Genomic DNA, 12,118 nt, shown 5'->3' with positions numbered 1-12,118 from the left:
AACTGAAACTGTGGAGAGGTGTTTTGGACAGCTTTTTTGCCCCTCTCCACATTTTTCTGTTTCAGCTATTGCTGAGTCAACCACTTTGTGTATGGGAAATCCACGTAGGCATAAACTCAATGTGGTGGTGAGTCAGTCTCACAGGGCAACCCTTAATCAATGGAGGATGGAAGCCAGTACAAATGCTTCCCACTTCTATTGTTCACTTGGGTAATTCTGCAGTGTTTCTACTCATTTGTCAATAGGCATCAATCAGTCCCATAAGGCCCAAGTTGCCCATGGCAGTTGATAATATACCCCTTTCTTCCTTGTTTACTCTCTTCTCTCATACCTTGATATCATTTCCCAAAGGAAACTCCCTGCAAATGAGCCCACATTAAGAAAGCCCACACTACAGACTCTGTTTTCTGGGAGAAACCCAGCAGGGCTAGAGATGAAGACTCACACAGTGACAGGTAGTAAAATGAAGAATAGATGAAAACGAATTCTCAGTAGAGAGGACACCAAGAGACGGAGATCTTCCCCAGTTAGCACTGAGATAGGTTAAAAAAAAAAAAAAAGCTAAAAAAATAGGACATATTACTGCTAAGAACAGACCCATGAATAATGTAAGAGCACTAAATAGGCCAATTTAAGAGACACATATTAAATTCTAATTTACTCCATTATCCATTTAGTCTTATAGTTCTGCCATTATTATTATTTCATATCCTGCTCAAGAATTTTCTGAGTTTTATCTCTGTCCTCCTATTCCTCTTCTTTTTTTGGAGATGGTGTCTCCCTCTGTTGCCTAGGCTGGAGTGCAGTGGTGCGATCTCCGTTCACTGCAACCTCTGCCTCCCAGGTTCAAGCAATTCTCCTGCCTCAGCCTGCCGAGTAGCGGGTGGTACGCACTACTATGCCCGGCTAATTTTTTGTATTTTTAGTAGAGATGGGGTTCACCGTGTTGGCCAGGCTGTCTCAAACTCCTGACCTCAGGTGATCCACCCACCTTGGCCTCCCAAAGTGCTGGGATTACAGGCGTGAGCCACTGTGCCCAGCCCAAAAAAGATTTTCTTATCCTCCTCAGAAGAATTTGATAATTGTTTTTTAAAAAATGTACTGATAAAAAGACACATATGTAGGTGCTGACTCTGTTGACAATCTATCCCCAGTCTACTGGATCTCCAAACAAACATGAAATGTTTTTCATTCTCAAAAAAACAAAAAACAAAAAACAAAAAAAAATTTACTGGTAAATTATAAAGAAGGATTTAGCTATTGACTCTGGCAAACCTTAAACATTTTCATGCAAGAAAGAATACATAGGTATGCTTGCACTGTATTTTTTTTTAACTGTACTATGGCAAACGGATTTGTCGTGACAAACTTCCTGCTTTTCCATGACTTTGAGGATAACGTCCTTTAGCTATCTGATGTTAAAAGAAGAGGCTGGTTCCTGCAGTAGAATATCATAATTCTCGGGGGGTTCGTACATGTTTGGTTTACCCACAGTAGGGAGCATGCTTACCAAAAGCATGTGAAGCATTGCTCTAAGTCTCTGGATCCTTCTGCACATCTCCATCTACATACTTCATAGTCACAGTTCCTAATATCTCACCTGCTGTTATCATTGCCTACTTGAAAATCTGGCAGGAAGGTTATTAGGGAAAAGGAAAAGGGGAATATCATTTAAGTTCCCTCACAACTGCTCTTCAAACACTAGTAGAGAATGTTAGAAAGAAAAAGAGTAAGAAACAAATGGAAGGAAAAGCTAAAATGGAGGTGAGGAAAATGGAGGGAACACGTTCCAACTTCCCCATTCCTATTAATACTCCTTTCATGCCTGGATCAAAAAAGTGCTACCTCTTCACTCATGGAGAGTTTTTGACTGCTTCCTCTCTTCAGCTCCTGGTCTAGTTTCTAAACGCCTAATTTCATTCTTTTGCTCAACCCAACCAGACCTGGTCCAGGCTACAGGAGCCAAGAACTAGAAACTAGCGTAGATCTAGTAAGTGACAAGACTGAGAAACTTCAAGTCCCTACTCCCAATGTTAGATCTGCTGAAGAAGGCATAAGTGTTCCTAAGATCTGAGGTTTGCACACTGAATACATTTTTTTTTTTTGAGATAGAGTCTTGCTCTGTTACCCAGGCTGGAGTGCAGGGCATGATCTTGGCTCACTGCAACCTCTGCTTCCTAGCTTCAAGTGATTCTCATTCCTCAGCCTACCAAGTAGCTGGGATTACAGGCACACACCACCAGGCCCGGCTAATTTTTGTGTTTTTAGTAGAGATGGGGTTTCACCATGTTGTCCCAGGCTGGTCTCGGAATCCTGACCTCAGGTGATCCACCCACCTTGGCCTCCCAAAGTCTTGGGATTACAGGCGTGAGCCACAGTGCCTGGCCACACTGAGTAATTTTTTTTTTTTTTCAGACGGAGTCTCACTCTGTCGCCCGGGCTGTAGTGCAGTGGCGTGATCTTGGCTCACCACAACCTCTACCTCCACCTCCCAGATTCAAGTGATTCTCCTGTCTCAGCCTCCCAAGTAGCTGAGATTACAGGTGCCCACCACCATGCCTGGCTAATTTTTGTGTTTTTGGTAGAGACGAGGTTTCACTATACGTTGGCCAGGCTGGTCTCGAACTCCTGACCTCAGGTGATGCACCTGCCTGGCCTCCCAAAGTGTTGGGATTACAGGCATGAGCCACTGTGCCCAGCCACTGAATACATTTTTAAGAGAGATGTTTTCTTCAGTGTGGTTAGGGTGTGTGATACTGTTAGTCTGGTCTTCAGATATAGCACAGGGTAAAATACTATCTTTCATGGCCTGGCTTGGGAATCTAACCACCACGGATACTATTAAAAATCCTTAATAACCAGTAGGGTACAGGAGCCAAAACAACCAGTGTGCTCCTTCTCTAACTTACAACCAAATATCATCAAATGGTTTGGCTACAATCAGCTCCTATGGAAACCTGTTACTCCAGTTTCAAACAAATGACTTATAGTTGGCTCTATGGAGCCTTTTAGGGACTCCTAATCATAAAATGATTGCTCAGCAGGGCAGCTTATGCTTGATCTGCCCTGTTAAGAAAAAAAATTTTTTTCAAAATTTTCTTTTGCCCTCATAAAATAAACACCAGCCACTATGGCACTTTCAAAGAACTACAACAGGATATTTCATTCTTCAGGGGAGGAGACCCCACTTTAACTGCTGATAATCTGAAATTTACTTCCAACCTCCTGGCAAGTACACAGCAAGGGCAACACTTTACTTATGGCTTCCCTCCATCCCTATTATATTCTGTTAGGCAGAAAAATAAACATGGAAAAAGCTAATAAATGTTAAATCCATTCAGTACATGCATTTTAGGATGAAGCTGGCAAGTTTCACTTAAACTGTAACCAAAAGTGTCTCCAATATTCAGCAACAACTAAGCTGGATGAGAAGAAAATGAGTTACTGATATATTATGCATTTATTCATTCTCTACATAGAGCATGGATGAGGTACATAAAATATATAGTTGGGATTACTCTATGTATACAGGTTCTACTTTGGGCCTATACTATATTAAAATTCACAAAAATGACAAATAAACCAGGGCTAGTCTTATATAAATGTGGACTTTGAATAATACACTAACTGGGCTATGGAAGCATAAACAAACTGTAATAGTGTACTTCATAATGAAACAAAAAACTGAAGAAAATTCTACCATGTAATTAGTATATCTATTGTTATTTTTAAACCACTTTAATACATGATTCATCCTCATAAACGGTGACAGTGAGAATCAAATTATATTGCTGAAGTTACAGGCACCAGAAGTCAAGATTTTTGGATTGCCTGCTTAATATGTAAATCTGCAGACTTTCAGATAAGGCTATTTTATTTTTTATTTGTTATTAAACATTCCAGTAGCATCAGAAATGAGTTGACCTCTGAAGTAACTATGAGAATACTCTTTGGGTCTATGTGTTTTGTGAATACTGACAGTGATTAACAGAATTTAAAGAAATTACAGTTTTGCTTTTGATTATTGTAATACCTCACAAGGGGCAGGAGGGAAACTACATTTTGTTGCTGGTCTTGGGTTATTCTGATGATTTATTAGGGGAGGCAGAGTAAGTGTTAGAGTGAGAATAGATTAGTACATGTTCATTTGTTATGATATATAGTATAAAATGTGACCAGAGCCTTTTCCTCTTTCAGATTTTATAATTTACTCTCAAATTTGTGGTTACATAAAACTGATGAATCAATTCATAAATCCAGGGAACCAATAATCCCTACAAAAACAACGGACCTGGTACTCTAAAATGTTACGCTACTGGCAGTAACAAGATTAAAAGCTGGAAATGTTTGAGCTGAACGAAAAATTTTATTAAAATTCAAAGTTTCTAAATCATAAATTTTTAATAAAATTATTTAAAGAGAGATTTTCTTTAGGAAACCTTAAGGATACATACATTTAAGTATATCTGAGTTTTTGGGCAGTCTCCACCATGTTTTCATATGCTGTCTAATTATTACCTAAAAATGGCCCAATTTTTGCTATCAAAATATTCTTACTTCAAACACAAGTACCATTCAAACAATTCTGTAATTCTTCTCATTATCACAAACTTTAAAAATTGAATAGCTTTACTTCAGATAAATTACTGGAAAAGCTTTGGTGACATGTTGAGAGAATAGAGAAGATCAATAACACATTAGGATGTTTAGAAGTCACCGGAAGGACCACAGCATGGAGCAGTAGAAAAGGTTCCACAAAGCTTTCTTCGAGAGGAGTGATGGGAACGTGAACCTCAACGAGATCTAGGTCATTTGGGTAAAGGGATAAAGCACAATCTCGACGTGGGAAAATGATTGAGGAAGGGCATCTTAGCATATGGTGGTGTTTTTGATATATTTACCTGTCCTTTTCTAAAATTTTCTGAAGTTCTATGTCTCTGCAAGCTTTGATTCAATGAGGTCAGTAATAAATTACAGTAAACCACAAGGTTTATTTTCAGAGATGTGGGGTAACTTCAGATTCATGTTTATATCATTGTTTTTTAAACCTATTTTTTAGGACTATTTGCAGCTCTAAATACAAAGGAGTTTTTTATTTCCCATATATCTTAGCAGCTTTCTGGTAGTGTAGAATTTTGAAGGAAGATGCATTTTTCTAGTGCATAATATACAAAGTGCATAATATACACTGTGGTTAAATTCAATAGCCTCAATCTCTGGATTGAAGATCTGGAATTCGGATACATGAAATGCTGATTTTTAAAGTATTCCAATAGCCAAAATGCTGATGAAAATGTTTTGTGGAAAATATCTAAATTTTATATTAACAAAAGTGTATTACTTTTAAAAATTAAAATAAGGAAAATGATTTAACACCTTTCAAAGGGTTATCCTAATGCAAAATCCCTCTTTAAATACAACTAATTTAAAGTAGCACATTACTGTTTTGTTTCAAACAGGCAAATATAAATATGAAAGCATTTGTCTTATTTTCTAAAGTAACCTCTTTATTTGATAAAATAGTCAAGTTTGGACATTTTGAAACAAGCTAGAATAAGTTTTAGCTTGATTTATATAAAAAATGCATTCAATGAAAGAAATTATGTCTAATAACAAAAAATTCCCAACAAATTAAAATTAAATATTAATAGAACATTTTATAAAAACTGAGTCACTCCTTGTTCAATGCCACTTTCTTTTTTTTTTTTTTTTTTTGAGATAGAGTCTCGCTCTGTTACCCAAGCTGGAGTGCAGTGGTGTGATCTTGGTTCACTGCAACCTCTGCCTCCAGGGCTCAAGTGATTCTCCTGCCTCAGCCTCCCAAGTAGCAGGGATTACAGGTGCGCACCACCATGCTCGGCTAGTTTTTGTATTTTTAGTAGAGACGGTGTTTCGCCATGTTGGCTGGGCTAGTCTCAAATTCCTGACCTTAGGTGATCCACCTGCCTCAGCCTCCCAAAGTGCTGGGATTACAGGCAGGAGCCACCACACCCGGCCCATTGCCATTTTCACTTTTGAACATTCACCTCAACCAGGCACACCTGGTGCCACCACTGAGTTAATGCTAGGAATGTGAGCCTCCTATAAAACTGGCTCTACACACGTTGGCAAAGACCAAACATTGGAGGTACACAGCAAACAGGGAATAAGGACAGGCAACTGCAAATCACCTCCACTACACACTTCACCCATCTTCCTTCCTCCCTTACTCCCTCCCTCTCTCTCTTTCTCTGTTTCTTTATTTTTAAGACAGAGTCTTGCGCTGTAGCCCAGGCTGGAGTGCAGTGGTGCATGATCTCGGCTCACTGCAACCTCCACCTCCCAGGTTCAAGCAATTCTCATGCCTCAGCCTCCCAAGTAGCTGGGATTACAGACGTTCACTGTGACGCCCGGCTCATTTTTGTATTTTTAGTAGAGGCAGGGTTTCTCCATGTTGGCCAGCCTCGTCTCGAACTCCTGGCCTCCAGTGAGCCGCCTGCCTCAGCCTCCCAAAGTGCTGGGATTACAGGCATGAGCCATTGCATCCAGCCAACTTCACCCACCTTTAAACTCCCCTTTAGGAATACAGAGCACACTACATTCACCCTCCTTCTTGCCTTCCAACAAGACAATTCACAGCTTGGAGTCTGTTCCTTTAATTAGGTCAGCTCCAAGCTGAGATAAGCCTCAAGGATTAGGTGTTTTAACGGGATAAGAAGAAAGAAGTCTAGAGAATTTAGGCTCTCAATTTCAGGTGACCCAGCATCTGTATCCCTCTTTACCTCCACACCTGTCCTTTCTCCCTGTTTATTATGGAATTCCTGAATCCACCTGGTCAGAGATTTCATATTCTATCACTTGTAAAAGTCATGTTATTAATTCAACATGACTGAAATAGCTGAGAAGCCTGAAAAACTGTATTATATTTAAGAAGTTCTATTAAGTATTAAAAGTAAGAAAATCTCTATGAATCCCACCTGATGATCCAAATATATGGTGTTCCTTTGGAGATGATGTGAAAGAATTTCATTCTAGTAGGCACCAATTAAGAAAAAAGGGACAGAGAAAGAGGATGTGGAATTCAAGAAAAGGTCAATTTTGGAATAAGAAAAACAGGTAATTTACTACAACCTATTATATCACAGTACACGACAACTTTCACGCACATGCTCCCCTGTAAATGGTACCGCTGACATATTAAATTACAAAATTATATTTTGTTTTGTAAGAAATTAAGTAGACATGCATATGAACAATGAACTATTAAGCAGAAAAATTCCTTAAAATACCTTTAGCAAACTGACTGTTAGAACTTCTACATGTCAATTATTTCCTCTAATATAGTACTACTTCTTTCAATAAGATCTTTCTTATATAACCAGAGCTATAAACCCTTTGAGAAACGGTTATGTGTTCGTTCTTTTCATTAAAAATAAAAGACATTTTAAAATTAATTTTTAACATTTAAAAGGCAGTATTATTAAAGCTATAATGAATTTTTAATTTATTGTTTTATTGGAAATTATAGGACTTCTCAATATTTGTTTTACCAGATATGGAAGTCACAGTATTCAGTGAATAACAACATGAAGTTAATGCATACATGAAGTATTGTACGCATTGCCTTCCTCAAACCCAAAAGCCAGTGGGTGAGCGGGTGGGTAGAAGGCTAAGAAGAAATGCACCCTACCTGTATTTTCTTTCAGTAATGTATAAATAAGTTGAATTCTCAAAGGGTTAATAGGAGATTCTAACGTTGTCACTATAATGATGGTATGGGCTCATGCTCAACACTAATGATGCTGATCATATTGACTAATGAGTGGTTCAAAATAAGAGATGATGGCAGACGACACAGACAAATCTCTCCATAGCTGACCTTTGGGCTGTGGGCCTCAAGCTTTAGCTGCATGAGCTGTGCTAACGTATGCTCCCGGATACTACTCAGTTCGGCTTGCTGCCGTCTCAGCTTTATTAGCAGCAGCGTAAGCTCCTCTGGCTGAAGGAGTACAATTTAAGAATCCAAACAGTGGAAAACAGATTAATTGTTGTCTTAAGTGACAGATATTAAACCAAGATTTCTTGGCAAGTTTCCTCTTATGGTTGACATCAAACATAGTGCCTAGGCACTATGATGATAGGTCCTACATAAATGCATAGATATCTAGAGAAATAGAAGGAACAGTGTTACTTTAAAAGATACAGCAAAACAACAGTAAATTAAGGCATTTTCTCAGAACTCATGAGAATATTTAAATGTTAAGTACAAAAAAGCACAATGCCAAAAAAACATTATAAAGGTTTGTACATAAGTGCTACTAAAAAATTATTAAAAGATATTTTACTAAGATATCTAAAAAAATTACACCTTTTCCCAGCAATAGTACAAATACCTGCATGTCCAACTTTCTAACAGAACGTACATAAAATAATTAAAATAAATGTAGGCCGGGCACAGTGGCTCACGCCTGTAATCCCAGCACTTTGGGAGGCCAAGGCAGGCGGATCACAAGGTCAGAAGTTCGAGACCAGCCTGAGCCCTGCCTCTACTAAAGATTAAAAAAAAATTAGCCAGGCATGGTGGCACGCAACTGTAATCCCAGCTACTCGGGAGGCTGAGGCAGGAGAATCGCTTGAATCCAGGAGGTGGAGTTTGCAGTGAGCCGAGATCACGCCATTGCATTCCAGCCTGGGCGACAGGGCGAGACTCCATCTCAAAATAAATTAAAAAAATAAAATAAAATAAAATAAAATAAAACTTGGATATCTTCACATTATTAAATTTGGGATCTGGGTTCTATTAATTGCTTCCCAGTTATACTCTGAAATGTCACTGTTAGTGCTTTCATACAGCATTTTTTATGACCAAAAGATCAGTTTTATTTTTTAAGAAAAAGAGAGTTTCCATGGGCACATAAACCCTCCTTCTTCACTCTGGGAAAAGAAGAGAACCTTTTTTTGGTTCCTGATTGGTGACTGTGATCCAAAGGAAAATAAATTTTCAACGGTGGATGAAATTCCTTAATGGGCCAATTTAATATACTTTTCTTAGAAATACAGTAAAGTATGATCATTGGCAGTCTTATAGCCCATAAAATATTACTTGGTATTTCTCTGAGCTTTGTTATGATTAACAACTGAAAGCAGGCTACAGGCTTTCCTCACTGGAGTGCTGCAATGTACTCTTAAAAATTCCAGGCTAAAAAGTATTCCCAAGATTGGTTTGTTTTGCCTACACGACAGCGTTGCATTAACTCTCTTCTGTTCTGTTTATTTGCTATTGCTCTTTATTTTCCGACAATTCTTTTCAAAAACAGAAATCATTTTTAACCATTATCCAAAATCATATTAAAAATTATTGCCTTCAGAAGAAAAAGTGTTAGCAGAAGTTACTATTGGATTCCTTAGATAAAACTGGGTATCCACAGGTGAGACAACAGTTTTTTACTGTATATTAAATGGTCAAAGAATGTTTGGTGTGTGAGATTTAAATAAACCATGTAAGAGAAAAAGAACAGTTGCTTTTGCTCTGATGCCAATCCTATTTGTGACCTCATGATGCTAGGATAGTCCTTGTTTTATGATCATCATCTCCAACACTTGAGGTCTTGCCAGGGAGAAGGTAAGATGGGCAAAGGGATTTAGATATTCTAAGAATCCAGAGTGATACCGCAAGAAATACTGAAACTCTGGTTTATTATTTATGGAGCTAAAAACAGATTAAGAGATTTTCAAAAGGATGAAAGATACCAATAACTTTATTTAGATTTTGAGGCCAAATAAAGAGGCACGTTTGACCAAAGAAAGTAGGAGGTGGTAAATAAATTTTGTGCTAAATATCCACTAGAGGGAGCAAGGCAGAAGAGAAACATTTGTGGTATGCTATTTAGCATTTACTCTATGATTAATGACTATTTGTCAGGCCAACAATCTAATGTTTTAAGATTCCCACATTTAAAAGTTCTTAGTCTTAATCAAATAATCTTTGGCAAATAAACTGCAGGAAGTTTAAAGCAAGGAAATATTTCATTTTATCTAAATGTGTAAAAGATAAAATAAAACAATGTTTTTACAAAACACATAAGATGAATTTGATTACTGCAGGAAGAGAATTTTAAATAATGAACAACTATACACACAGGTGCTAAAATCACATCTTTACAGAAACTGAGGTTATCTACTGACAATAAAGCCAGTGCCCCTGATAAAAGAATACCATTAAAATAAACTGAAGTGAGGAAAAGTCATCTTTTCTCTTTAACTAGAAGAAGTGTCCTGCTAATGTAACTCCTTTCCAATTAACATAACACTGACAATGAAATGGTAATGGTAAATACTTGCTTTGATCGAACGCTTGTTACAGTCTTTTTCTGCTGATATGTAAATCAGTTTATTTTATAAACAGCTCTAAAGAAGTTAATCTAAAAATTCACACGAAAAACTTAATACGCTGGTAGTTTGACTACAAATAACTGCTTGCTGGATTTGTTCACTAATGAATTACTGCAACTTCTGTTTTAAGGATAAGGGAATGAAAGTAAAGAAACCCACCTAGTTCATACAATAAAGTTTCTTTTTTTTTTTTTTTGAGACAGAGTCTTGCTCTGTTGCCCAGGCTGGAGTGCAATGGCAGGATCTCGGCTCACTGCAAACTCCACCTCCTGGGTTCAAGTGATTCTCCTGCCTCAGCCTCCCAAGTAGCTGGGATTACAGGCATGCACCACCATGCCCGGCTAATTTTGTATTTTTAGTAGAGATGGGGTTTCAACATGTTGGCCAGGCTGGTCTTGAACTCCTGACCTCAAGCGATCCTCCTGCCTTGGCCTCCCAAAGTGCTGGGATTACAGGCATGAGCCACCGTGCCCGGCCGTAAAGTTTCAAAATATAATCTTTTATTTGGCCAGTCAGACACTTAGGAAAAGGTATCCACTAAAACACTGAAATGGCTACATGATTCCAAATTCTGATGAGCATCTCTTGCACAAAAGCAGTAATGTTTTTTCTTTGGGAGAACCTCTGAAAATTCAAACTTAAAAATTATGTTAGATATGTACCTTCCTGTGCAGCACATAAATAAAACATGGTATGGTAAATAAAGATATTACTCACCGTTTTCCCTTGGAGGCTCTGGGGACTAACAGACTGTAAAGTCAGGCCAGCTGGCACTGACCTTCTGTCAGGCACATAGACATGCTAGGAAAGTAAAGGCACAATGTAATTCTGTGGTAAAGTTTTTTTTTTTCTTATCAATGTCAGCAAGGAGAAATCTTAAATTCCTATTATGAAATACCACTTAAAATTGCTATTAGTGCTTATGAAAGATGATAGAGACTAACATTTCTTGACATAAAATACTGATGTGGGGCTGGGTGCGGTGGCTCACGCCTGTAATCCCAACACTTTGAAAGGCCAGGGTGGACAGATCACTTGAGGTCAGGAGTTCGAGACCAGCCTAGCCAACATGGTGAAACCCTGTCCTTTCTCTACTAAAAGTATAAAAAATTAGCCAGGCGTGGTGGCGTGGGCCTGTAATCCTAGCTACTCGGAAGGCTGACGTGGGACAGGTGCTTGACCCCGGGAGGCAGAGGTTGCAGTGAGCCGAGATAGCACCACTGCACTCCAGCCTGGGCAATAGAGCGAGGCTTCATCTAAAAAAATAATGATGTGGAGGAGCAGAGTAATTCTTTTTTTTTTTTTTGAAGCAGAGTCTCACTCTGTTGCCCAGCCTGGAGCGTATGGCAAGATCTAAGCTCACTGCAACCTCCACCTCCTGGGTTAAAGAGATTCTCCTACCGCAGCCTCTCAAGTAGCTGGGATTACAGGCGCATGCCACCACGTCTGACTAATTTTTGTATTTTTAGTAGAGACGGGGTTTCACCATGTTGGCCAGGCTGGTCTCGAACTCCTGGCCTCAAGCAATCCACCTACCTCGGCCTCCCAAAGTGCTAGGATTACAGGCTTGAGCCACTTGCCTGGCCTGAACAGAGTAATTCTAAAATCTGGTTTAGAGGTTCTCAAAAACTCTTTGACCTCAGGATCCCTTTATATTCTTAAAAAGAAAATTTAGTGGCAAGAGTGGCATTGTTTTACAGTTTTGCAAATCTTTAATGTCTGGCTGGATTCTTATATCTGTTTCTGT

The 12,118-nt window shown here is 38.6% G+C and overlaps 1 protein-coding gene across 50 annotated transcripts in view; it reads right to left on the bottom strand.

Annotated features, from left to right (window-relative positions):
• Window positions 1-12,118, bottom strand: part of PLEKHA5 (pleckstrin homology domain containing A5) — a 245,580-nt gene that overhangs the window by 77,417 nt on the left and 156,045 nt on the right. For 33 of the 50 annotated variants that reach the window (XR_010147989.1, XR_010147988.1, XR_010147987.1 and 30 more), the window contains 3 exons: window positions 11,089-11,172; window positions 7,859-7,978; window positions 6,957-7,010 (listed from right to left, as the gene is read on the bottom strand). The exons of 1 other annotated variant lie outside the window; for it this stretch is intronic. Coding sequence is in view for 46 of the 49 variants with exons in the window: in XM_016923033.4 (XP_016778522.1) it covers window positions 6,957-7,010; window positions 7,859-7,978; window positions 11,089-11,172 (258 nt within the window). In the remaining 3 variants the exon portion in view is untranslated. The remainder of the gene's footprint in view (window positions 1-6,956; window positions 7,011-7,858; window positions 7,979-11,088; window positions 11,173-12,118) is intronic. 16 more of the 50 variants (XM_054664129.2, XM_054664139.2, XM_016923040.4 and 13 more) reach the window with 2 other exon arrangements.

This window comes from Pan troglodytes, chromosome 10 (genome assembly GCF_028858775.2).
Source record: "Pan troglodytes isolate AG18354 chromosome 10, NHGRI_mPanTro3-v2.0_pri, whole genome shotgun sequence".
In the NCBI taxonomy this organism is placed as follows: domain Eukaryota; kingdom Metazoa; phylum Chordata; class Mammalia; order Primates; family Hominidae; genus Pan; species Pan troglodytes.
Note: the sequence above shows the minus strand (reverse complement) of the source record. Positions and strands in the feature narration are given on the sequence as shown.